This window comes from Argiope bruennichi, chromosome 5 (genome assembly GCF_947563725.1).
Source record: "Argiope bruennichi chromosome 5, qqArgBrue1.1, whole genome shotgun sequence".
Lineage (NCBI taxonomy): Eukaryota > Metazoa > Arthropoda > Arachnida > Araneae > Araneidae > Argiope > Argiope bruennichi.
Window position 1 is genome coordinate 20,367,358 of NC_079155.1, and position 25,038 is coordinate 20,392,395.

Consider the following 25,038-nt stretch of genomic DNA (forward strand, 5'->3'; position numbering starts at 1 on the left):
CTTGGGACAGGTCGATTGATTGATTTTTTAATGGCGCAAGGGCCAATACTGGCCAAGATGTGCCAAACTCGTGTTAACTTAAAATATATAAAAATTATTCATAAAAAAAGCGAGTTCGCAAATTGTACAGACTAAGTCTATGGCAAAGGATACCGACGTGCTCTGATTGGTTTAAGCCCTGGCATCTTTTTGGCATTGTTTTACCAAAAAGATGCCATACCGAAATATATTTTTATAAAAATAAATAAAATATGTTAATTTACCCCCCCCCCCTATTTTTTACGGTTAAAATGTAACATTAATCTGGAACACATATACAGCAGAAAAGATCAAATCCTGAAACCTAAATTCAGGAAATATAAAAATTACAATTTATTAAAAATATTTTTTTGTGGGTTTCTTCTTAATATTATTTTGATATAACTAAAAAAATTAGCTACGAAATCATATATTGCGTTAAAGCTTACATATTTATACGTTTTGGGTATTAAGTAATCATCTTCCCATATGTAGTTGATGGGAAAGTACCAAACGTTCAGCAACAAGTTGCAATAACTTCATAAATTATCTAATAAAGGAACGAAAATCAAGAAAAGTAAGAATAATTTAATTGCAGCATCATATGTTGAGTCATTACTTTCATATAGTTTTTATATTTCTGTGCATAAACAACATTAGTTACTTGTATTACTAGTATTATTAGTAATATTTATTATTATTATTAATAATTAGTATTAGTAGTATTACTAGCAATATTTAGAGAAAACAATTATATTAATAAGAATTAGATCATGTTGATATTCACTCATATCGTCCATAAAATTAATGAAAGGTATGTGCGGGTTGAGGTTCGAACTCGCAACGGTAGGGTTCATAGCCGAGTAACATAGCCACTAGACAAAAGTGTACACTCTTCTCCGGAAGTTGTTAACTGGCTTATAATGTTACCACCACAATAGTTCCCCACCAGTGAGTCGGTAGAGTTTATCGCGCCAGTTATGGCGAGCGACGAACGTTGATATCGCGCCAAGTGTTATGGCGGCCGATGGCGAGCGTGTGTGAGTGGTTGCTGCCGGTAGATGGAGCTACGACAGCAGAACGAAGGATGCGGTTGTTCAGAACCAGGGTCACCAATGTGCGGGTTGAGGTTCGAACTCGCAACGTTAGGGTTCATAGCCGAGTAACATAGCCACTAGACAAAAGTATACACTCTTCTCCGGAAGTTGTTAACTGGCTTATAATGTTACCACCACAGGTACAAGGTTTGAGCCAAGTAAGCGAAAACTACACTACTATGAGTGCAAAACATTGCCAAAAAGATGTCAAGGCTTAAACCAATCAGAGCACGTCGGTATCCTTTTTCATATACTTAGTCTATACAATTTGCGATAAAAAGCAGCAAGGAGATGCAAAGTTAAAAGAACAAAATGAAAATAGAAATTAAATATTACTCATGAAGTTGATGTCAAGTAAAAATGAAAATAGATTAACATGGTAAGGTTCGCCAATTATATCTTTCAAATTTGGATAATCTCTTCCAAAATATTTTATTCTTAGAAAGCATCACGTATGATATGCCGAACAGAAGTTATGGTACTACATTTTCAACAAATTGGAGCTGTATCCGAAAGAGGTAAATGCTTGTCAGTAAAACAAATATGACCTATGCGAAGCCGTGTCAATATGACACTCATTCTACGGCTGAGAGAGTCAGCCTTAAAACCAGAAATAGATGGTTGGATGGAATGCCATTTATTATCAAGTTGCAAGTCCCAGGAATGTTGCCATATACGGAGCGAACATTGCTTTAAAATTTGATCTAATTCTTGAAACGGAACAAACGTTTCTTCATTTGAACTGGTTGTTTTTACGGCAATATCAGCTTGATCGTTCCCAGAGATACCAAAATGTCCAGGAATTCAACAAAATAGAATATTAAAATTGTACAGGAAAGGTAAATGTCAGGCAATAAGAAACTGAGAAATGATGATTTGCCTTTAAGAGAAAAATATGTTTTTAAATCTAAGTTTCATTCTCAAAAATTAACGTTGAAGAACCCCCCCCCCCGCTACCCCATTTTAACGTCTCTAAATATTCACTCAATTTGAAAGTCTCCAAATTTCAGTTCACTACGCAAAATTCTTTTTTTGGTATTAATAATGGAGTCATGAACATTCGATGATGTTTTTTTATTATTATTATTAATAATAAGTAAACTTATGCGAGTACTATATGATAACAGTAGAGTTTCTGTCAATTCTATTCAAGTTTCAGGAGAGTGAGTGTAGTGATTGGATTTTGAAGAGTTAGGAAATAAACATTCATAGATGGCGCTAGACAACTAGCGCGAATGTAATTAAAAGAGTGATGTCATTCGAATGTTTGCTCTTGAGGTGAAGGAGTTACTGAGCAGAGTAACTCGAACGAATCTGCAATAAATTTGTTGTTAAGTTTTCTATTTGCCTATTTATTCAAAGCACTCACGAACCAGCCACGACAGTGCAGAAAAAAAATTCAACATGACATGGTGTTTGATACTCAGAAGCGCATATTTTTATTTTCCAAAGGTTACTATTAATCAAGTAAGGGAGGGGGACATTTAGTGGGTGGTCTTTTCAAAGCTTTCTCGCATACTCTCTAATAATGGTGTTATCCCATAAAGCGCCTTGCTTGGTACTGGCTTACAACAGTTATGAAATATTAACTTTTGATGCAAATTTAGCATTTTTACTGAATTTATCGCGTGATCCATGGCATGCTGTTAATAGTATCCGAAAAGCGAATTTGTGTTTTAGACACGGTTGAAGGAAACATTGGACTCAAAAATATACTTGCAGCAACAAAACCCCATACTAAATTTGATATATTCAAGTTATTGTGTTTGGGTATACATGTTTTTGAAAATACATGAAATTATAATGGAAGTTAGTCAAAATTATACCATATTCCGAACGCTGTTTACGCTTGTGAAGCTACTGATAACATAGAACATTAAAAAAAAAAAAAAAAAAAAAAACATTTTACAGTGCCCGAAAAAATTATAAGGACACGCGAAAAATTGCCAAATCTAGAAGCCTTGTTTACAGAATCGTATGCAAATTTTTGCAGCAAAAATAGAAGTAATACTAAAATATTTTATGCGTAAAGTAATTAAAATTTTCAATTTTAAATCTGCTAAACCTAAATGAAAACGGAAAAAAGTATAAGGACATTGCTTTTTCTCCAGTAATTATTTAAAAATTTGCATATTTGAAAGCATAAAATGACAATTCCGAGTTAAAAGATTCATTTGCGAAAAGAATTTCCCACTCGGCGACTTTCAGTGTGAATTTTTAAACGATGCCCAAAGGAACTCAACTTTCTGACTCTGAAAAAGGAAAAATTGTTGCTTTTCGAAAATGTGGATTAAATGGATAGGAAATTTCAAAAAGAATCAAGAGATCTAAAACGATGGTTTATAATTTTCTAAAAAATCCTGGGATGTATGGTATGAAAAAGCGAACTGGGAGACCAGAAATTCTCACTCGTCGACAAAAAAGAATGATTGTAAGGAGAGCTTGCAAAAAAAGAGAAACCGCAAATGAAGTTAGACAAAATTTGAGTTTACCATGCTCAACAAGGACTGTTCAAAATGTTTTGAGTAAATATCCTCAAGTTTCTTATGGGAAATTAGTGTCACGCCCCCCTCTTACAAATCATCATAAGAAAAGAAGAGTTTCTTTGCCAAAAAATACATTTCTCTTGGTCAAAAGTGGGCTGATGTAATTTTTTCAGGCAAAAAAAAAATTTATTCTTGATGGAACTGATGGTTTTCGTTATTTTTGGTATGATCTGCGAAAGATCAAGGAAGTGTTTTCCAGGCGTTAATATGGTGGTGGCTCGGTTATGGTATGGGGCGCTTTTGAGGCAAATGAAACCACTCCAATTGTATTTATCAACCGTAAAATGAATTCGGACAGGTATGTTGATATGTTAGGAGAAAGTTTGTTACCTGAAGCGCCACTAATTACTTCAGGGGACTATATTTTTCAGCAGGATAATGCTTCGATACACGTTTCTACGAGTGAAAAACTCTGGTTTGAAGCTAATTCTGTAAATTTACTTGATTGGCCGGCGAGAAGTCTCGATCTTAATCCAATCGAAAACTTATGGGGACTTCTAGCCCGAGAAGTTTATAAAAACGGCACACAGTATCAATGTACACAAGATCTTGTCGTCGCTATCAAAGACGCTTGGGAAAAAATATCTGTGGACATTTTAAAAGATCTTTCAGGATCTATGACCTCTCGGCTTATTCAAGTGATTGAAAAAAAAGGTTGTTTTCTTCATTATTGAAACATTTTTTAAGTATTTTATAACATGTCCTTATAATTTTTTCCGTATTTCCTTTAATGTTAAATTTTTTAAAATCAATATTTTGAAGCTAAAATATGTTTTTTATGTTATATAAGTGTTATCACAAAATTATGCTGCAGAAGTAAGAAATATAAAAAGTTCATTTAGGTGAAATGGAAATAAAGCATATTTTCACGCAATTACACGTTGTCCTTATATTTTTTTCGCGCACTGTATATACGTAAACATTTTATATACGTTTATAAAAAAACATATGTTATGAATGTGTCATTTGACATTATTTGATATAATAACCAGAAAAAGAAAACACATTCAGGCAATTAAAATATCTCAAAACCACTTTAAAAAAACTGTTTTAGCGAAGAACTATCCCGTTTGAAGTGTGCGATAATAAGTAGTAGTGGATTTCGATTTGGTGGTTGAGCAGTAGGGAGAGAACGGTCGCAGCGAAGTCAAATAAAAGTGCTAGTAGCCTAATTACCTCATAAACAGATCTATAAAAATTTTAGAATAATAATGTTATGAACTTGTAATATTGCTTTCCTGCGTTATACTTCTTGATAAGGGAGATAGTTTTACAGATATAGTAATGGATGCTAGGTAACTACAAAATCGTTATTAAATTACTGTAAAGACACAAAGAGCTCACATCAACACTGCAGATAATTCGTTCAGCAACTTCTTCTCGTCTGCGAACCTCCGTTTATATACCTTCAATTACAGGGTATGGAAGCTTCTAGAAAGAACACATATCTTGGTTTCCAATAGAGATATCGCCAAAATTTATGCACTTTCCAGATCCTTCGTTTTTGTTTTTTAAGTCATCAAGTTCGTCGTTTAACAAGGTCAGGAGATTTTCCACCCACAATCATTAAAATATCTGTAAAACTTTCTTCCTTATCATTAGACTAACTATGCAGGGAAGAAAAATTACAGGTTCATATTAATATACTGCATCTTCTCTTCAAGAGTGTAAGCAGAATCAGACTCAATTCAAAATAATTAATTAATCCCTGAGCAAAGTTATTTCAATTTAACTATTCTTCTTACTATCAAAGAAATTGCTGCACTTTTCATAGAGGTATTTCTTCAGATTAATTAATGAAATGGTCATGTTAGCAAATCAAATAAATTTAAAATTAATTCTACATAATAATATGAATTCTTTAAGCTGGTTATTAAATGTGACAAATTTATTTTAAAAAACCAGTTTTTAAAAAGCGAGTTTGGAAAACCACCAAAGTCTATAAGCAATTAGCTTTCACTTAAATTTGTGCTTTGTAATGTGAATGAAAAAGCTAAAATAAAACTTGTCATGTATTCCTTTAATGGTTGAATCACACTTTACATTAGCAAAACATATAAAAAAAAAATTCAGACCACAGACTGAGAATATAAAAACTACTCTTCACACTGTTTACATTTAGAGTCTTGCCTTTTCCATCAAAGTCTTTCAAATGGAACTTTCCTTATGGAATATTTAAATGTTAAAACTCCTGCCAGTATACAATTTATACGTAATACATTTTATTTATAAAAGCTGCAAATAAAAATTATATACATATAAATGCTAAGTAAAACAATAAATATTAAAGGAATACTATTGTTCATTTATATAAATTACAAACAAATGACAGTTCCACTGGAAAAAAAATTTGTGCTAAATGTAAATAATTAACAATATTAACAAGAAGGCTTTGTAGAGAAAAAATTTCCTTGAAATGAGATCACAAATGAGCCATAAATGAGTCATAAATAAGAAAGTGTTTAACAAGAACAACAACTGCTGCCCTCTGACTCTCTGTTGTCATTAGGTTCTAACTTTATCAGAGCTGCCGAAGAATGGTTAGCGTAGCTGGGGGATAATGAGCTTTGCATCATTGGTTTGTGGCTTTTCAATTTGTGAGCTAAAGTCATGAAAATGGCATCCACATGATCTGCTTCACTGTCATCAGTAGCTGAAGTTTCAAAAAGTGGCATATCATGACTGTCAGCAAACTTCTGGGCCATATTTGTGTTTACAGCTACACTCTCTTTGCAATCACATTTATTGCCAACTAATATTTTTGGAATGTCAGGGCAATGTCCTTGGTACTGTTTAAACTCAGCAATCCAGTGAGACAGATTTTGAAAAGAGGCCATTTTTGTAACATCATAAACAAAAATAACAGCATGCACATTTCGGTAATAATGAGGGATCATGCTCTTCCGAAATCTTTCCTGTCCGGCAGTGTCCCATAGCTGCAACTAAATTGAAATAATAACAACATTAATAATGATAATAGCCAAACAGTTTTAATACTTTTGAATAGAAAATTATGAGAATAAGCAAAAACTTTTTCACAATATTTGTTAACCCTCAGTTATAGAATACATATGCTATGAAAACTTCATTCAAATTGCTCTGTTTTTAATGACAGCATATTGTGAATTATTTGCATTGATTCTGATCAAAATTAATTTTATATTCAAAACAACATATAACAGCAGTTGTAATTGTCTTCCATAAATTAAAAGAAAAAATAGTAAAGCATAGAATAGAAGAAATAGTCTGAATATGCAGTATTTGCAAGTAATTTTTTATACAAGGAATCTGAAAAAAAAAAAAGAAAAAAGTGGACAATTAATTATTGATGTAAAAGACAAAATTATCAATTTTATTTTACATAGTACTCCATCCCACCAGGGAGCACCTCAGATATGAGGACAAGGAGTCTCCAGTATATGGTTAATTCTCATCATTCTGGTGGGTACACAAATGATGCAGGGTCAACTATCTCCTACTAATGACAAGACATGCCTCCTGCAGGAAAGACTGCACCAAGGCTAAAGATGGCCCTTAGGAATAAACTTTAGTTCCCACCAATGCTACTGTAATGGCCCATCATTTGATTTCTTCCATGTGCCTTCAAGATGGGACACAGTAGTTGTTTGAGATTATATTGTGTTCCCACTTCCAAAAGAATCTGGAAACAACCCATATCAAATTGTACTGACGTAGACCAAATCACCAATTTATTGAAGGTATGGAACAGATATTTAAGTTTGCAAGAAATATAAAGTTTTGGAACTTACTTTTATGATTGAATATAATTAAACATTTAAGAAAACATATGATCTTTTAAAAGTATGCATAAAATTTATTAGTGCAATCCATGTAGGCCACAGAAGAAATGAGGTTTACATTATTAAATATAATGAAATTAAGTTAACACAGTATGCATTCAATCCCTATAATTGATTAAAAAAATTAAATTTTAAAAAATTACCATTAAAAGAATTTAGGAGCTTTAGATGGAAGATGTATTCGATTTAAAAAGTTTTAGATACTGTTAATTTTGCCTTACTGTAAAAAATCTGTAACATTTCACTCAGTTCAAAAATAACTGGAAATGTATTAGATAACTTGCCTTAATAGGTTCACCATCCACAACAACTTGTCTTTCACGGAAATCTACACCAATTGTGGCTTCTGTCCTCATGGGGAATTTCCCACCACAAAACCTAAAGGTAAGGCATGTTTTTCCAACATTTGAATCTCCAATAACTATTATTTTGAATATCCTCTTTTGTTTCTCAAAAGATACAGAATTTCCATCAAATTTGGCTTGTGATGAAGAGCTCATTTTTATACTGCTAAAAGTAAAAAAAAAAGAAAGAAAAAGTGAAACAGAAATATATACACACATAAAATAAAAGATAATTATATCAAAACATCCTTTAGAAATGATAAATGATACAATAGAAATACAATTTGAAATTAGTATTCCAATTTCTATCGTTATTGGTTTATTGTTTAATCTAGATTAGGGATCTACGTGTAATTCAAATTGGAATGACTTGGAACAAATAATAACATCAGGTACCTTAGAAATTAAAAGAGTATATATTTGAATAGAGAAAAATATATAGCTAAAAGGTCTCTATTAAAAATAAAATGAACACCAGCCCATTCAGAATTATAACCTGTTCAATGACATTAAATTCATACTATGAACAACTTTTTAAAAAATTTATTGTGATTAATTTCTTGTTGATTAATTCTATTCTAAGATAGAAAACATTATTAAGTTTTTGTAAGAAATTATTTAATAATTAATAGGCTCTTCATTAACTAATAATCACCACATACATGCAGTTAATACATAAATACCATAGAGATTATATTAAATTATTATTACTTCTTACATAAACATTAGCAAGCATACCGATTTATTCATTTCATTAAGTCTTATAATCAAAAGTTTCTCACATAATAATAATAAAAAAAATTATGATGCATATTATTAATAACGGAATGATTTGTTACATAAAATTTTTATTTCTTTAATAATTACCATTTAGAGATCAATATTGGCATACAAAGTATCAACAAGTTAAAATAGGGATAACATAGCAAAAATTATTTATTATATTATGGTTATCAATTATTATATGACACTTTCTATAAGAAATATAAATAACAACAGTATACTTTATGTATCAAAAAATTCTATAAAATTCACAATCCTTTTAATTGTAATGTATAAAAAAAGAGCAAAAAAGTTGGTATTTTTTAAAAGTATATACCAGCGTGAATAGTTACAACTGCATTTATTCTAAATTATTAGAAATATCATTGGACACAATAAGTTTTGCTGGTAAGATTTATTAAAAAAATGAACCAGTTTTCAGTTTCACAATATCAATTCTATTAGTTTTACAATGTATAAAGATTTTAAAAATACAAATAAAGTATAGTAATGCCAAAGAGATAGTCTAATATTTTAAATACTGCAATTGTTCCTTTCATCTTTAAACGGAATATGAAAGAGTAAAAAATATTTTTTAAAAATTTAAATAAATGGAATGAAAGTTCAGGTATTTAAAATTATTTTAATACATTCATTTAAACTTATTGAAATGATTATCCATGAGATTCACTAATCATGGTAATATTATAAAATTTATTCATCCTCGAATAAAAATATAAGAATCCAACAATACGTCATAAGAATAAACATGTACATGACATTCTGTTGATTACTATAACCAGCAAGATATTTTCAGAAATTTTTTTAACAATTAATTAGCCTACATTGATGTAACTGTTGTTAACTTATATAGATATTAGATGAATTACTGTATTAAAAGGATAAGTTTATTCAGGCAACAGTTTGCTTCGAAACAAATTGGAAGAAAACAATGAAGGCAATTTTAAAAAAATAACACAATGGTATTTTATTCGTAAACTATCTACTATAAATTTAGATCACATTATTCAAATGATAGAATTGACTTAAAAATAAAATGTTTTTACAAGAATATTCAGCAAATCTTCATTGATTGTTTTTAAGTATTACAAACAGCTAACAAACAATATCTTAACTTTGACGCATTACTATGCGAACCAGAAACAAACAATTACAACAAAAAAAATTAACAACACATTTTATCAGTTACAGTTATAGGTTAATATCACATATATACCAAAATATAATTGAATAACCATTCAAATGATGAAATATAATTGCAGACAGTAAATAAAATAATTATTAAACTTTACTTTTCTTAAAATTATGAGAAAATTCAAAAGTCTGAGACGATATTTGATATTTCTTTGAAAGTGTAAGCACTATTATAGTTTTCTATCCTGCCTCTTTTAACTTTAACTGCTAGTCGCTTCGGTTCATGCTACAAAATTTACGTAAGGGAAATATTTCAAAGTCACGTTGCCGGCATTAAAATTTGTAAAATTATTTTACATACGAACTATAAACAATGAATACTCTTAGACGTTTAACAGGAAACTCTGTACTCTCAAGATTGTTTCAAGAAAAACGGACTGTTACAAGTAAGATGAATATGAATGTTTTGTAATTTCTGAACCCTAAATATAAGGTTATATTTCATAAGTTTAACTATATGAATTTTAAACTATGTGGTGAATATTTATTTCCTTCCGTTTACATATCCAGTATAGTTAATTGTAGTTAAATGGCAGTATTCAAATTAGTTGTTTCAGCGTACATTTTAGAGTCATAACAAATGCAAATCGACGTAATTTAATGAATCAGTAATTTTTTCATACATTTAATTTGAGTCAGGAAGTTTATTTGAAGCAATTTTTGCATCAATACTTGGATGGAACATGAATTAACAAAAATAAGTTTCCATTATATGTATTAATGACATTGATGTTTGCTGAAGCATATTTAATTCGAATAAACATTTTAGACTTCTATCCTGTTGTACTGTGCTACTGGGAATTATAAGAGTCCATATATATAATATAATTTAATGATGTTGTGTACTTAGTGATGATGATGACCGATATTAAGAAGGATTTGCAGTTGTAGATGATAAACCATAATAATATTCTCTTATTTTTGTTCGCATATATCTTTAAAGATGATTATTTGCAATAAACTTAGATGTTATTCAGATTATCAAATTTATATCTCTAAAGAAATGCTGCAAGTACATACACACAAAGGAGAATAGGAGGTTTAATTACAAAGAAGGGGACTTTCTCTTTAGAAGTGCTGGTTTAGCTGTATATTAAGTGGTAGCAAAAAGTTAATATAGGATTGTTGTAGTTACAGTTATTAGATTTTTAGAAGCATCATTGGGAAAAAATATGAATAAGAAATAATCAAAAATCATGCTTACTCAGAAGTTGGAGTGAAATTTTTATATTTGAATTTAAGTAAGAAGAAATGCATTAATTATAGAACTAGGAAAAAGTAGATTCATTACATGTATAATTTTTATGATTTAAACAAACAAGCTGCTAGTGAGCTTTTCTGTTTGTTGGAATAAATCAAAATGCTGGTACATTATGCTAGTAAAAAATGCTAGTCATATTAATTATTTTTCAGACTTAGAAATTATTATAATTGAAGTAATTTAAATAATGATTTGTTGCAACATATATTTATACTTCCAATATTTTATAGGTGTGCGTTTTCTATATAATGAGCAATTTCTTGGTATCGACAGATTTATTGATGCTCGGCAAAGGACAATTAATCGTCTTGGAAGTATGAAAGGTAATTTGCATCTTCTATAGTTTTTCTTCCTTAAATTTTTCTGTTTACAATATGTGATTATAGGCAGAAGTTAATTTTCAAAGTATTGCTTAGAAAATGTTTGAATTTTCTTTATTTCAAGATGATTTTATGTACATTGAATATTCAGAAAAAAAAAAGTTTTTGTATATGAAGTATTGTTCTTCACTTTTCTGCTTCAACTATTGCTGAAAACCGGAAGAACAGTAATTGAATAAACATAGCTTTTTTTTGTTTGTTTGTTTAAAAAAGAGCAAGTCTGAAGTAATGTTACATATTTTGCAATGAAAAAAAAAGATTTAATTTTAAGAGAGTTATCTAAAACATGAAAGGTTGTCCTAATGAGAAAGTATTAATTATTCCTGATTCAAGGCATAGTTTGTAGAATTGATGATGTTTATATTTTCACTAGTCTGTCAAAAGTATGAGGTAAGATTCAGAATAGTGTACAGAGTTGTCTATTTTCAGGATTTAGTACTATGTGCTCGTCAGAAGAACTCTTACTGTCAAATATTTTTATTTATGATGGTCACTATATTAACAAGTTAAGGGTGGATCCTAGCACAGCCCACCTCTTGGCGTCTTTTTGAATTCTCGCCAAACGAGTGGCGATAACGTCACCAATGTGGCAACCTAGACGGATTTTTTTTAATTTTATTTTTTATTATATTAATTTTATTTTTATTTATTATTTTATTTTATTATTTATTATATTTATTATTATTTCTGACCTTCAAGTATCGTTTTTTAATTGAAAAACAATAATAACAAATATTTAATTAGTAGTCAACTTGGCGAGATTTCAAATAAGTTGCCAAGAGGTGGACCCATCTAGAATTTTACGCAAGTTAATATAAAAAGAGCTCATTTTAAGTAGTTAGAAGCTCATTCAAGTTTTTATATTGGATGCTTAGGTGCTAAATTGGCAGTATATGGTATTCCTAATTTAATTTTTTAAAAAATTCTGAAAATAATTTATTAAGCAAAAAATTATTTGAATGCTCAGAATCTTGAAAATATCCAGTATTCTTGTCACAAATATACAAATAACTACATAAATCAAATTGAGAAATTATTTGTATGCTTAACAACTGCGTGATGAAGAGAAAAACAAAATCAATTTAGAAACTTAATGTTGGATCAATTCATGCAAAAAATTACTTATTTTCATTTCATTTACATTAAATTCATGCAAGTAACTAACACCAAATTCTTCAGAGCAAATTTGTGGTAACTTATCTAATTTAATATAAAAATGATAGTTTAATTAATTTTAAATAAATTAATAAAATTTTATTTATATTCTAATATATAATGAAATGTTCTTATTCAAAGCAAGAAAGCTTTTTAAAATTTATATTTCTTTCCTCTGAGTATTTTCTTTCCTCTGAGTATTTTCTTTCCCAACCACAAACAGTTCTCATATTATCAATTTTTAGACATTTGATTTGTAATGCCATTTCTATATGCACAAGCTTTTTAAACATCATTAAATTCGCAAAGTTTGTGTATAAAATATTTGTATTTTAAAATAATTCAAATATGCATTCAGTTACATGACAGAGGCCCTGGATTTAAGGGAAATTCCCAATAAAGCTTTAAAAAATTATTTGGACATTGCTTTACATTATTTATGCCAAAAATGATATAATATTAATCTTGGGGAGTATTTATTCCAGATGACTAGATATTCATTTTCCTAATGTTGGAAAAGAAACCCAATTAAAAATAGCATTGTGCAATATTAGTATTCTATTTAATGAATATCACTAGTCATTAGTTGTATAGTAGTAACGGATCCCCGTTTCCAGCATTCTTATAATCACTTCAGTGTTGAAAATCCTTCATTCCCAATGTTCTTCAGTTTCTCCTAATTTTTGTTCAAAGTCCATTCAATGTCACTAGAGAATACTTGCGAGCTTTGTAAACCTCCATTTCGTTATCACAATCGGGGCACGTGAATAAAAGAAATCTAATGAAACATTTTTATTCTTCTGGTTCGTATTAATGTGGGAAAATTTTAGCTTTATAGAATTACATTTGTGAAATAAAGCACTTCAATTCTATTTAAAATTGCTGGAAGACAAGAAAAATGCCTGGATTGATTTTGTTTTTGCTTTATTTGATTAAAAAAACTTAATGTATTTCATATGATGTAATATTCTTCGTATTTTTATAGTGTTGGATAATATTTGGCAGTAAATATTTAATGAAATTACTTCTATAATAGTGCATAAGCTTTGAAGATAATTGAATTTCATATGAGATATAATGGAAATAATTCAATAATTTTTATAGAAATAAAGTACTGAATTTGTAAAGTATATTTTCTGTAAAAATAATGAATCTTAAAGTTTTTGCAAAAACTTACTCTAGCTAATATATTCAGTGCATCTTTTGATTAAAAAGAATTCAAAATTTATTTAAATTTTCCTATACAAACAGAATACTGGTGCTATTTATAAATTATTTAAATATTTATATATAATTTCTTAATCATGTATAATAGAATTTCCATTATCTGAACTGATTAAGATTGTGACCACTTTGAATATTTAAAAATTCACTTAATAAAGGCTAAATTTTAATCATGATTTTTCTTGTTTTGATAAGGATTTACCAAATTATTTATTGGATATAACTCAAAATTAATCTATACATAGTATACAATGAAGTCTCCTGAAAGCGCCTGTATATTTAGAAAAGAAAAACTTCAGAAATACTTAACTGATATTGGAGATATTTGTACCATTTTGTAGGGCATTTATTGGGGAAGGTTTTAGTATATTGAAGTCAGATCAAAATATTAAAAAAAAGGAGTTTTGTAATTGCGATTTTAATTTTTTCTACTATTTGCGTATGCGTAAAACAGCAGCATCTGTGTTTTGCACTTATCCGTGCATGTGCAGAAACCTCAAACTGCACATGCACAAATAGCAAGAGCTGTGGTATGCACATGCCATGCATTTCTTTATTTACATCTGATTTAAAACTCATTATGCAAAAAATTAACTGATATTGGAGATATTTGTACCATTTTGCAGGGTATTTATTGGGAAAATATATTAAAGTCATACCAAAAAAAGAAGTTTTATTATCTTCATTTAATTATTCATTTTAATTATCTTCCTAATAAAGCCCAAGGACAGTTGTTGTTTCATACTGTTAGAATTGACTTAAGCAAAGAATATTTTTCTCATTGACAACTTTATGTAGCACTTTCTAGAGTTGCATTCAAACAAAATCTTTTTGTCTTGGTGGGAGGAGGAAAAACAACCAATTTAGCTTACAAAGAAATATTATAAAGGAAGCTGAATTTTATTTTTTTATCAGATTATACAGAATATATTAAACAAATGTGGAACAATGGGTGCAATGACTTATTTGCATATTTTGAAATTTTAAAACAGCTTTTCTGTTGTATATTTCTAGTGAATTGTTTTATCTATGAACATATGATATTTTTACTTTTTTAACAGTCTAAATATTTCTGAATGTGTGCTATAAAAATTGTTTTGTAGTTATTTTTGATGATTTCTAAATGTATTTTTATGTTTGTTTGATGTTGCATGACATGCCCAAGTCGTATTGGGTAGAGACTAGACTTAAGTTTAAAACTAATTTTTCTTCTTGGATGTTATGCCATGTGCAATGCTATGCAGATACTGCTAGTCTCTTCTATACTCTGTTTCACCCTAACTTGGCAGTAGTGTATATTCTAGGATAGCCGAATCGCAGTCGTTGTCAGGGGAACTGGGTTACTTTAAAGTACAAAGTTACTAGAAATGCAGACCGCTGGCGAAACTTTATTTCGCAAATTTTTCGCCAAATAGTAAATATTTATTTACTTTATTATATTATCACTTTTTCGGAGAATTAATTGTTTCCTTATTTTCATTATTTCTTCAATATTATTGATACATTATTTTAATAAATCATTAATGTTATTTCATTTCGTTTCATCGTTTCTCAAAAGAAAACCCTAAATCTTTCAATATTCTGTAAAGCGTAGTTCGGCTAATGTTTTTCTAAAAGATATCTGTATCATCGTTCACATCTTTTAAAACTTTATCTAATGTTGGGATCTCATTTCTACAAAAAAATTCATGGATTTTTCGTCAAATATAGGATAATGTAAAATCATCATATTTTACAAGACCTGAATGTTTACCTACTGAGCCAGGTCGCTTCTTTCCAGGGGTACTTAAAGGACTGGATGCCTTTATTTTTTTATTTTTTCAAAAAGAAAACTGTTTATTGCGAAATAACTGTAAGGTGCGAAACTTTATCGACGATTTGATTGATAGAATCTTGAGGGTTTTCTCGGAGTCGAGAATAAACATTTAATATGTTTCTGCATGCTTCACTTTTTGTTGGTTTCATTCGTCTTGAAGGTGTGCACAGCTTAGTCGGTGATAACACTTTCTATTTTTCAGATATTTTAGAAGTGAATAAAAATGACGAATTGAATAAATATTCAACAATCAAAACTAATAACTACTAATGTGATTAATAGTCTCAAAAATATCAGCTGGTAAAAAGGCGAGAATAAAGAAGTACGAAAGCTGATAACGGTTGTGAACTGAATGAAGCTGAGTTGGCGGAAACGTAAAAGAAAAGCGCGCCAAATACTTGACCTTGAAGACCGGTTCTAGCCAAAGTGGAATTCATTATGTCTATCTTTTAGTTTTATTCGTTCGCTTTATTTACAGAATACTTAACAGATAAGCACTTCTAACTTGAGAATAATTTTAAATACATACTGATCAAAAAAAGGATTTCTGTAATTTATGATATTATTTGATAAATTTCCGCGCATTTTAACTATTTTAAAGTCGGAATTGATGGGGAACTCTTTCCCAACGTGGAGCGTCACATTTTCTACCTTTTACAATACTGCCAAGTTAGGGTAAAACAGAGTATAATAGGATTCTCAGATGCTGGTGATTTTTACTGTGCATTAAAATGTTCATTTGAATGAAATCTGCTGATATCATTATTAAACTTAAGACTGAATTAGCATTTTTGTTACATTTTCTTTAAATAACTCTGGGTTATGGAAGATCACATCCTGTTAATGGGCCTTTATTAACAGGAAATCGGTATCATGAAAATCGGCTCCACAATCTTATGTTCTTTCTGTTGAAATTTGTAATTAAAAAATGGGAAATGCTGTTTGATTTTGTGGTATTAGCTTAGTTAATAGAGACAAATATTAGCTTGGTCTATGGAAACTTTGCTGATCAATTACCTATTGTAGTAATAATTCTAGTTGGCCACTTAGAAATCTTATTCATGGGCCTCTATGAAAGTTCAATTCCTTTGTATATTTCAGAATTTATGTGATACATACCAATCAATTTTTACTTTATTTCATTTGCAGAAAACTTCTACAACAGGATGAAGACTCAATTAAATAGTTCTGTTCCATCTATGATCTTCACTGAAGATCTTAAAACTGTAATTCATACTTGTGAAGATAATCCCGAAGAAATTGAAACATGCACTCGTATGATGAAAAGGTATATTAAATAGGAATTATGCAATATATATTTTCAGCTTCCATCTAAGCTTTCCCTGTTACGGTCTTATAAATATTGTATTATAATATTTTGTTCCAGTTCTCTGTATACATATATGTTATTTTTTCTCTATAATTTAATAGGGGCTTTATCCCTCTTGATATAACGTAGAAACTTGAAATGATAAAATTATTACTGATAAGCATTTTAATCATTTTCCCTTTCCCTCAGAGTTTAAAGCTGCACAAATTTAAGAAATTCGACCTTTTGAGAATTTTACAAATAATGTGCTGCTGAGTTGGTTCTTTAAATTAATTTTTCAAATTTTTATATTTTTAACTAGGCTTTTTGTTTTTGTACTAAACATTAAACATTTCAGAAGATGAAATATCAAAATCTGGCTAAGTGAATATTATTTTTATATCACTTTAATAAAAGACATTAAATGTTTTGTTAAATTCTAAAACAAGTAATGATTATATTTTATATTTGAAGTTCAGCTGAAATTAGAATTGTGCAGGTTTTTAAGTTAAGATTCGTTCTGTTTTATGTCAGTTTATTTTATGTTGCATTTTATAATGTAATTGATATGCAAAAAGTATATAATCAGAATATTAACTGAATTTCCACTTTGTCTTATTTCAACATTTTTAGAATATTTGTCATTAATGATTTATATTTCCTAGGTTTCACAAACAGAATAAAGAATTAAGATTTGGCACATTTGTTTTTGGACCAGTTGCAATGCGCCTCTTTTATTATCTTAAAAAGCAAGATATGATGCTTGAATTTTACAGAGATCCTGTAAGTTTTAAAAAAAAAAGTTATTGATTTTATTTTTAATATGTCTCAGTATAATGAAATTTACATTTAATATTTGCAGGAATTGGAGGGATTTTTTGATCAGTTGAAGTCATATTATTTGAGTATGGACTTATATTTTAAGACTGGCATGTATGATGAAATTATTAAAGCTTTTGAACAACTACAAAGCAAGAAATTAGGAGAGACACAATTTCCCCGTGAAGCTGTAGTACTTACTACTGGAGCCTGTTTCAAATTGGTATAGCATTTCTGTCTAATTGTATAAAAATGAAATAAGCATAAAAATCTATTCTGTATTTTTCAAAAAAAATAAAAAATAAATAAATAAAAATGGCTTTATTTTAAAAATTGATGGTTAATAATTAATCCATTGAAATTTTGTTCTTAATCTACTCTTGATAATATTTTTGCATGCTTACAAAGAAAATATTTGTATAGAAATTTGTTGGTGAATTTCCTAAAACTATAAGTTAAAAATTCATCAAACTTATTTTCTATGGTATTTCTTGATGTTTGGATATCATGATTGCTTTTACCTTGCTCTTAAAATGTTATATATGTATGCAATGAATAGTCTATGAAAAGATTTGCACATTTCCTGTATAAAAAATTTGAATTTATATGCACTGTTTGTTTTCTTGTATGTTGATGAGTTGAATTCTTTCAGAATACTCCAGAAACATATCAGTTGGCTACTGATATTGTGACACAAGCTCGTGAAGCTAGAGTTCCTATTCTACGAAAGGCTCTAGGTTTTGTTGTAGCACTGGCTTTGAAACAAGTAAGTTGTTGACTAATATTTATTTCTTTGTTGACTTGTAATATAATTTCTTATAAGTAAAAATATTGAACAGTTTCTATAATTACCTGAAAAAATATTTTATTTTTCATTTGTTATTTGATATTTTTTTATTGCTGTATTTCAAACTCAATAATGTTTTTAACTTTTGAAAGGTGAATAGAATAAAGTGGAGGATCATAAAATCTTTTATTATAGCTAAAAATTGTTCCACTTTGTGATTGGTTATTAGTTTTTAATGGTATTTTTTAATTAGAAATTAACAATACGTTTTATCTCGTTTTTAATTTTGAGTACGAAATACTTTAAAAAACGTATTAAATATATATATTTTTTTATTTAAACAATTTTATATTGCATATTCTGTTGTATTATTTATTGTACTTTCTGTGTCTTCTAAGAGTTTCAATTTGTAGCTAAGAATTTGTTAAGCTAAAGAAGAAGAGAGAGAGAGAGAAAAAGATATTGTCATAATCTATGCTATCTTGCTGAGTAATTAAAATTGATTATTTGAGCTTTGGCTCTTGAGGAAATTTCTTTTTCTTTCAAAAGAATAAAATGATACAGTTTATGAAACATCTTAAAAATGTTTATTGAAGATTAAATACATTTTTTTATTGTTAAACATGCAATATACTTTGTAATTTGGTAAATACAATAAATTTTTACATCAAGAAATGCATTATGTTTTATTATATTTGTATCTTTACAGAACAGACCCGATGTTGGACTTGAAATTCTTTCCAGCATAGATCGTTTCAATAATACGACTGCTAACAATCTGAAGGTTTGTTTAGTTCATACACAATGTTTCTTTTTCATTTTACAAGAGCAAAACTAATAAGCTATTTTTTTTATTTTTCGATTTCTTTTAAACATTGCATAAATATCATTTGGATTCTAGCAGGTTTATCTACTTGAAATGAAATTTGAATAATTTTTCACTGATGTTTATTCTTTGTAATAAAAGAATTTGCTTTGTAAGAATTAGAAGGAAATAAAATAGAAAAGTTTTTATTTGGAGGATTGGACTAAACATAAATATTTAAATTTATTACTGAATTAATTTATTTATTAAATATTTTGCATTGGCACTATCTTTATATTTGAAGTAAAATTTATTTTCATTGTTTTTTGCAACTTTAAAATGCAATGAATTAAATCAAATGAAAATTAAATAATGAATTTGCACTTGTAATATGATTTGTTTTTGAGAAAGTATACTATTTTTAATATATTTTCTCAAATCTATATTTTTTAACTTGGGAATTTCAAAGAGGTTTCTTTTAAAGATGCAAATCAATGATTGTGTAATATCAGCAGCTTAAATTATTTTATTTTGATGCAGGTTTTTTTTTTAATACACTTAGTTTCTTATCTTGTGTAGAGTAATTTTTATAAATTATCATTTTATCTGGTCAAATTTACGTCTTCTATCAAAATAACCATAAACCAATATTTATATTTTTCTGTTAATGTTAAATTCTAAGTAGGTTTGAGGTTTTGATTCATCATATATAAATTTATTAAAATATTTAATGTAATGAAACTCAGTGCTTAGCAGAAAAATATTTTATATTAAATATTGATGGTAAGAAATTAAGATATAATATATTGGTAAACAATATTAAGATATTGTTTACTATTTGGTACTTATTAAAGCCAGATTTATTCTTAGTTAAATTTGTTGCATGTTAAAAGCAGCAAGGAAAAAATTTGAATAGTCCCATTTTTAATGTTTGTGTTCATATATGTAATATTTTGTTAAATTTATTTTATTTGTGTTTTAGTTGACTGCGCTTGCTCAACTTGATAGACTTCAAGATGCTTTTAGTATTCTGCGACGTATAACAGATCAAGATTCACCAGTTCAATCTAGAGTTCGAGGGCAAATTTGCCAAACCACAGTAAGATAGTAATTTTTTAAAAAACACTTTTTGGAAATAATTTTTGCATTATGAAAACTAGAATAGATGCTGTTATATAAAAGCAATTTTAGAATTACAGAATGGATAAAAAAGATATGCATAAAGAGGATGTTTAATTGCATTTTAGAAAATTATCAAAGTATCCGCAAAGAATTCCTTGTATACAAACTTTCATTTGGCATAATTTGGGGTTTAATAGAATTTCCCATGCTTATTACTGTTTGTGTAAATTTTGAATTTTCTCTCAAAATCATTGAGTTGATATTGATTAATATGTAATTTCTGGTATTTTTTTTAATTAAAATATGATCTTATTTCATTATGTATAATATGCATCAGTGCAAATGTATATGTATAATATACATTGTTAAATCATTTAAATCATCAGATAAACTAATATTTATGATTATAGAAAAATAAATAAATTGTAATATGGATTTTGCATTAAAATGTGGTTCCTCTGGCAGTAAAGCCAGTTTTGATCACACTGTACCTATTTCTTTTAGATGATACATTAAAATACACTTACATCATCTAATGTTTTGATTTTATATCAGAAGGGAAATGTAGTTTTTAGGCTTCATTTATAAATTTAAATAAAAATGCACATACATTGAAGATTTTTAATTGAAGCATGCATGTTTTGTCTATAATATTGATGTTGCATATATTGTAGTATACTTTTTCATAAATGAAAATTTTTTTTAAATTTTTTACTTTTTAGATAGTGTAGTGTATTTCTTTCTATGCTTCAAAATTGCTGACCCATTGTTGATATTTGTATTAACATAATCATTTCCTTTTCAAGGGGAAGTCTTATTCTTTAACATATTTCATACTATTACAGTTAAGCACTGTTTATATGTTTCTTACATATAAATTGTGCTTTAATTGACTGCACTTGCTCAACTTAAGACTTCAAGGTCCTTTCGTCATAGTTTCAACTCCTCCATGAGCATTTGATATTGATTTTTCTTCTGTTATGACATTATATTAGTTAGCATTCTAAAAAAAATATTGTCATCTTTTGCTTTCCTGTAATATTTTCTTAATTTGAAAGTTTCTAAGTGATTATTCTTAATATATAGCATTATTTTAATATATAGTTTTATATACTTTAATTGAATAGTTTAATTTTTCTTAAATAAAGGTTAAAAGTGGGTTAAATTTTTAATTGGTTAATTTGTATTATAGTTGTATATATAAATTTCACTGATGTTTTGTATTAGTATAACTGACTGTATTTAATATTAATTTTTTTATAGCTAGATACCATTCAGCAAGCTGTGGATAAAGCTGGTGACAAAGAAATGAGCCATATTTTTGAGCAGCTTTGCAGATCCTTAAAGGAAAGCAATTCTGTTACAAGTCAGACAATAGATGATTTGGTTTGCTTACCAATTGAGCCGAGAGCATTTCCAAGAGATGCTGATTCTTTCAATAGTGAGTAATTTTTGAATGTAAGATATTTAACCTATGTAAGTATGGAGACATTCTTTCCTGAGCAGAAATTCTGCTACTATATACTTTTTCTTCCAGCTGTGATGCCTAGTGATCTTCAGATTTTTTTCGACAATACTGATAAAATGATCGGGGTTCATTAAAATGAACTTTAAAAAATCTTGTTCATGAACCAAACAATTTCATATATTTTTCACTTAAGAGTCTAATGACGGACAGCACACAAATATTTCTCTTCATACAAACTGCCGTCAAAAAGGAGTATTATTTATAAACCAACTTTCGTTTTAACGTTAATCTTTTTAAGATTATTTTCACTGTGCTATGTACGCAAAGAAGTTTGAGTACTTTGTCAAACTTGACATCTACTTGTCTTGATAAAGTATATATGGCGAATGGAATGTGCCAATCTTGTTATTTAGGGAAACAATATATTCTTGACATTGTATAACCGGCATTGTTATTTCATCATCTATTTTTTGAATGAACCTGCTGATATTTAAAATGATCTGATATAGTAGAAATCAAATTGATTCCTTGTCAAATTTATGATTATTTGAAAAGAAATAAAATTAGTGATTATCCAATTTTCTCAGAAATCTATCAATAAATTCAAGATATATTTGAAGTGATCTACAGCAGTAGTTCTCACACTTCAGGTTACAAGGACATTTTTGGTAGGTTATGGCATGTTTCTTTCTATAATTTGTAAACAATATGTTTATTTAAAATTATCATCAAATTACATTTTATGTTTATTGAACATTTACTCAAAATTATGGTTAATTATAAATGTTTCTTTACAAAAATTCCATTTTGACCCATAAAACTTTTGGAAAGAATATCTGCCTTTTGTTTCCAAAAAAATTCAGTTTGCCGAAATAGAAAATGAAATTTCTAAAATGTGAGCTTCTGTGAATGAAAATTTAGGAATCCCTGCTGTATACCAATTATTAAACTATCCCTGAGAATTTAAAATTAAGATGAGCCATTTTCTTTGAGTTATAATGATTGACTTTCTACTCGTTTTGTATTAATTTTTCAGCATCAAGTTTAAATTTGAAATTAAAAGGTCATACCTAATTAAGATAGATAATTGCTTAGAATTTAATGCAGATTATTTGTAAAGAGAAGTATAAAAAATTGTTTTAATCTTTATGAGTCCCCTGGGGTGGGAAGTGGGGCACCTAGTAGTTGAGGATGAGAAGCTTCCAGTATGGTGGTTGGTTCTCGCCACCCTGGTGGGTACACAAAATGGTGTGTCCTCCCATCAGTGTCGGGACATACTTCCTTAGGGAAGTGTTGTACCATAGCCAATGATGGCCCTTAGGACTCTACCACAGCTACCACCATTGTTGCAGTTTCAGCTGTCTGGTCATTCTGATATATACTTGTGCTTTCTGGCTGTTTGCAATAGCCAGTTTGTAGTTCATTTCTGTGAAAATTTATTTTATATATAAACTAAATAATAACAAAGGATAAAATGTTTTAAAGGAAAGATATGTAGCATATAAACTTTTATGTATTTTTAAAAATAAATAATTTGTTAATTTTGCTGTTATGCATCAAAATGTTGCAATGTCTATTATTATAATTGTCCATATCTTATTATTATAATTGTATTTTTAGCTCGAGGAAGAGAACGTTTTCCAGAACAGTCATTCAGAAGTAGAGAGCGATCATTTTCTGAAGGTGATCGAGCCGATAACGAATTTCAACCAAGACGCAGGCGTTTTGCAGGACTGTCCGAAGAATATTAATCATAATATCAAGTACAACCACCCAGTCCTAAGTTTTGCATTGTAAATTAAACATTATATGCAATTCTAGATCATTTATTGCTTGTTGTGCATTGTTAAAGTAAAGCATAAGTTCATGTAAAGAGGGACTGAAACAGTAGATAATGTATAGAATGAATAAAAAGCTTTTCGTATTTTTATGTAGTATTTAATGATCATTTCTAATTGTAGGATGGTGCACATCTTAATATATTGTTTAATTATAAAATTTTGCCTTTCATATGAAATTCCCAATCTTTTCATGATATAAATTACTTTTTATTTTTGATTTGTTGATAAAACTGATCACAGGGTTAATTTTTAGAAAGTGTAAAGCACATGTGTTTTTATCTGATTGATCGAACAAATGAAGATCAAGTCAACTATTTGCTTGTTTCTAAAAGTAAATATATGTCCTTATTGATAAGGTATATTAATTTGAAACTGTCAGTTGTTCTTCAACCCATTAGTGCCTGACATTTTTGTTTCCAAAAATGTTTTATATACTGGTTTCAAATGTTTAATCAACTTAAAAAATATGTAATATATAATATTCAATTTTTTTTTCTTAAAAAAAATCTAAACATTCCTAAAAAGGGACAATCTTAAACTATTAAAAAAATTTAAAAATGAAGAATCGTTTATAGCAGTATATATCAAATATAGATTAAATTATCTATAATTTTAAAAACTTTTCTTATTCATATTGAAAAGGTTATTCTTGAAGAACTTAAAAACAAAATGTATTTCGAACATGCTTTATATCATTTGTGGGCTGTTTTGTGGTTAATTTATTATTGACAGTTGGCATAGGATGAGATTAAAATTGAAATGTTTATTTTTGAAAATTGAGGCACATTTTCAAACCGCTCTTGAAAAGGGATTATGGTTTAAATCATTTAAAGTTATTTTTGTATTTAAAAAGAATACAGGAGAAAATGATATGTCAAGTCTGAGAACGTAAAATTTGATGTCCAGAAATTAAGCTGATTTCCAAATTTTTAGCTCAAGAACAATACTTTAAAACTGAACTTTTATGGGTGTTAAAACTTGTTGAGTCACATTTGTCCTTTAATACATTCAATGACAGAAATATTATATGTTCACTGATAATGAAATAGTTAAAGAAATGTACTTTAGATTGTATATTATTTGTTATCAATAATTTCTTCAAAAATTTTTTTTAAAATTGTGATATACTTTAAATTGGGAAAATATCTGTGTTTGCTAAAGCACTCTTAAAAGTTTTTAACAACATAAGGAAATACATATATTTCAATGTAAAAAAATCTTCCCCTACTTCTGCTTCAAGTGATATTA

General features: G+C 28.4%; 2 protein-coding genes across 3 annotated transcripts; one reads left to right on the top strand and one right to left on the bottom strand.

Moving 5' to 3' along the window:
* Positions 1–5,660: 5,660 nt before the first annotated feature.
* On the bottom strand, positions 5,661–9,775 carry LOC129969096 (putative Ras-related protein Rab-33). 2 transcript variants are annotated; one of them, XM_056083506.1, is made up of 3 exons: positions 9,656–9,775; positions 7,767–7,992; positions 5,661–6,603 (listed from the first exon to the last, which is right to left on the bottom strand). In XM_056083506.1, the coding sequence occupies exons 2-3, from the start codon at positions 7,980–7,982 to the stop codon at positions 6,124–6,126; spliced, it is 696 nt and encodes a 231-aa protein (XP_055939481.1). In that variant the 5' UTR covers positions 7,983–7,992; positions 9,656–9,775; the 3' UTR covers positions 5,661–6,123. The 2 variants fall into 2 exon arrangements, with proteins under 2 accessions (XP_055939481.1, XP_055939480.1); XM_056083505.1 differs by having other exon boundaries at positions 7,767–7,989; positions 9,656–9,768.
* Positions 9,776–10,012: 237 nt separating this feature from the next.
* On the top strand, positions 10,013–23,877 carry LOC129969095 (pentatricopeptide repeat-containing protein 2, mitochondrial-like). Its single transcript, XM_056083504.1, has 10 exons — positions 10,013–10,189; positions 11,295–11,387; positions 16,789–16,927; positions 17,614–17,731; positions 17,811–17,990; positions 18,420–18,533; positions 19,264–19,338; positions 20,342–20,458; positions 21,745–21,922; positions 23,570–23,877. Exons 1-10 carry the CDS (start codon positions 10,117–10,119, stop codon positions 23,698–23,700), a joined length of 1,218 nt encoding a protein of 405 aa, XP_055939479.1. The 5' UTR covers positions 10,013–10,116; the 3' UTR covers positions 23,701–23,877.
* The last annotated feature ends 1,161 nt before the right edge of the window (positions 23,878–25,038 follow it).

Excerpts from the sequence above, each read along its gene's own strand:
- LOC129969096 (XM_056083506.1), bottom strand. The coding sequence starts at position 7,982 with ATGAGCTCTTCATCACAAGCCAAATTTGATGGAAATTCTGTATCTTTT. Across the intron at positions 6,604-7,766 it reads TGGATGGTGAACCTATTAAG|TTGCAGCTATGGGACACTGC; the intron begins GCAAGTTATCTA and ends ATTTCAATTTAG.
- LOC129969095 (XM_056083504.1), top strand. The coding sequence starts at position 10,117 with ATGAATACTCTTAGACGTTTAACAGGAAACTCTGTACTCTCAAGATTG. Across the intron at positions 16,928-17,613 it reads TGCACTCGTATGATGAAAAG|GTTTCACAAACAGAATAAAG; the intron begins GTATATTAAATA and ends TATATTTCCTAG. Across the intron at positions 17,991-18,419 it reads CTGGAGCCTGTTTCAAATTG|AATACTCCAGAAACATATCA; the intron begins GTATAGCATTTC and ends GAATTCTTTCAG.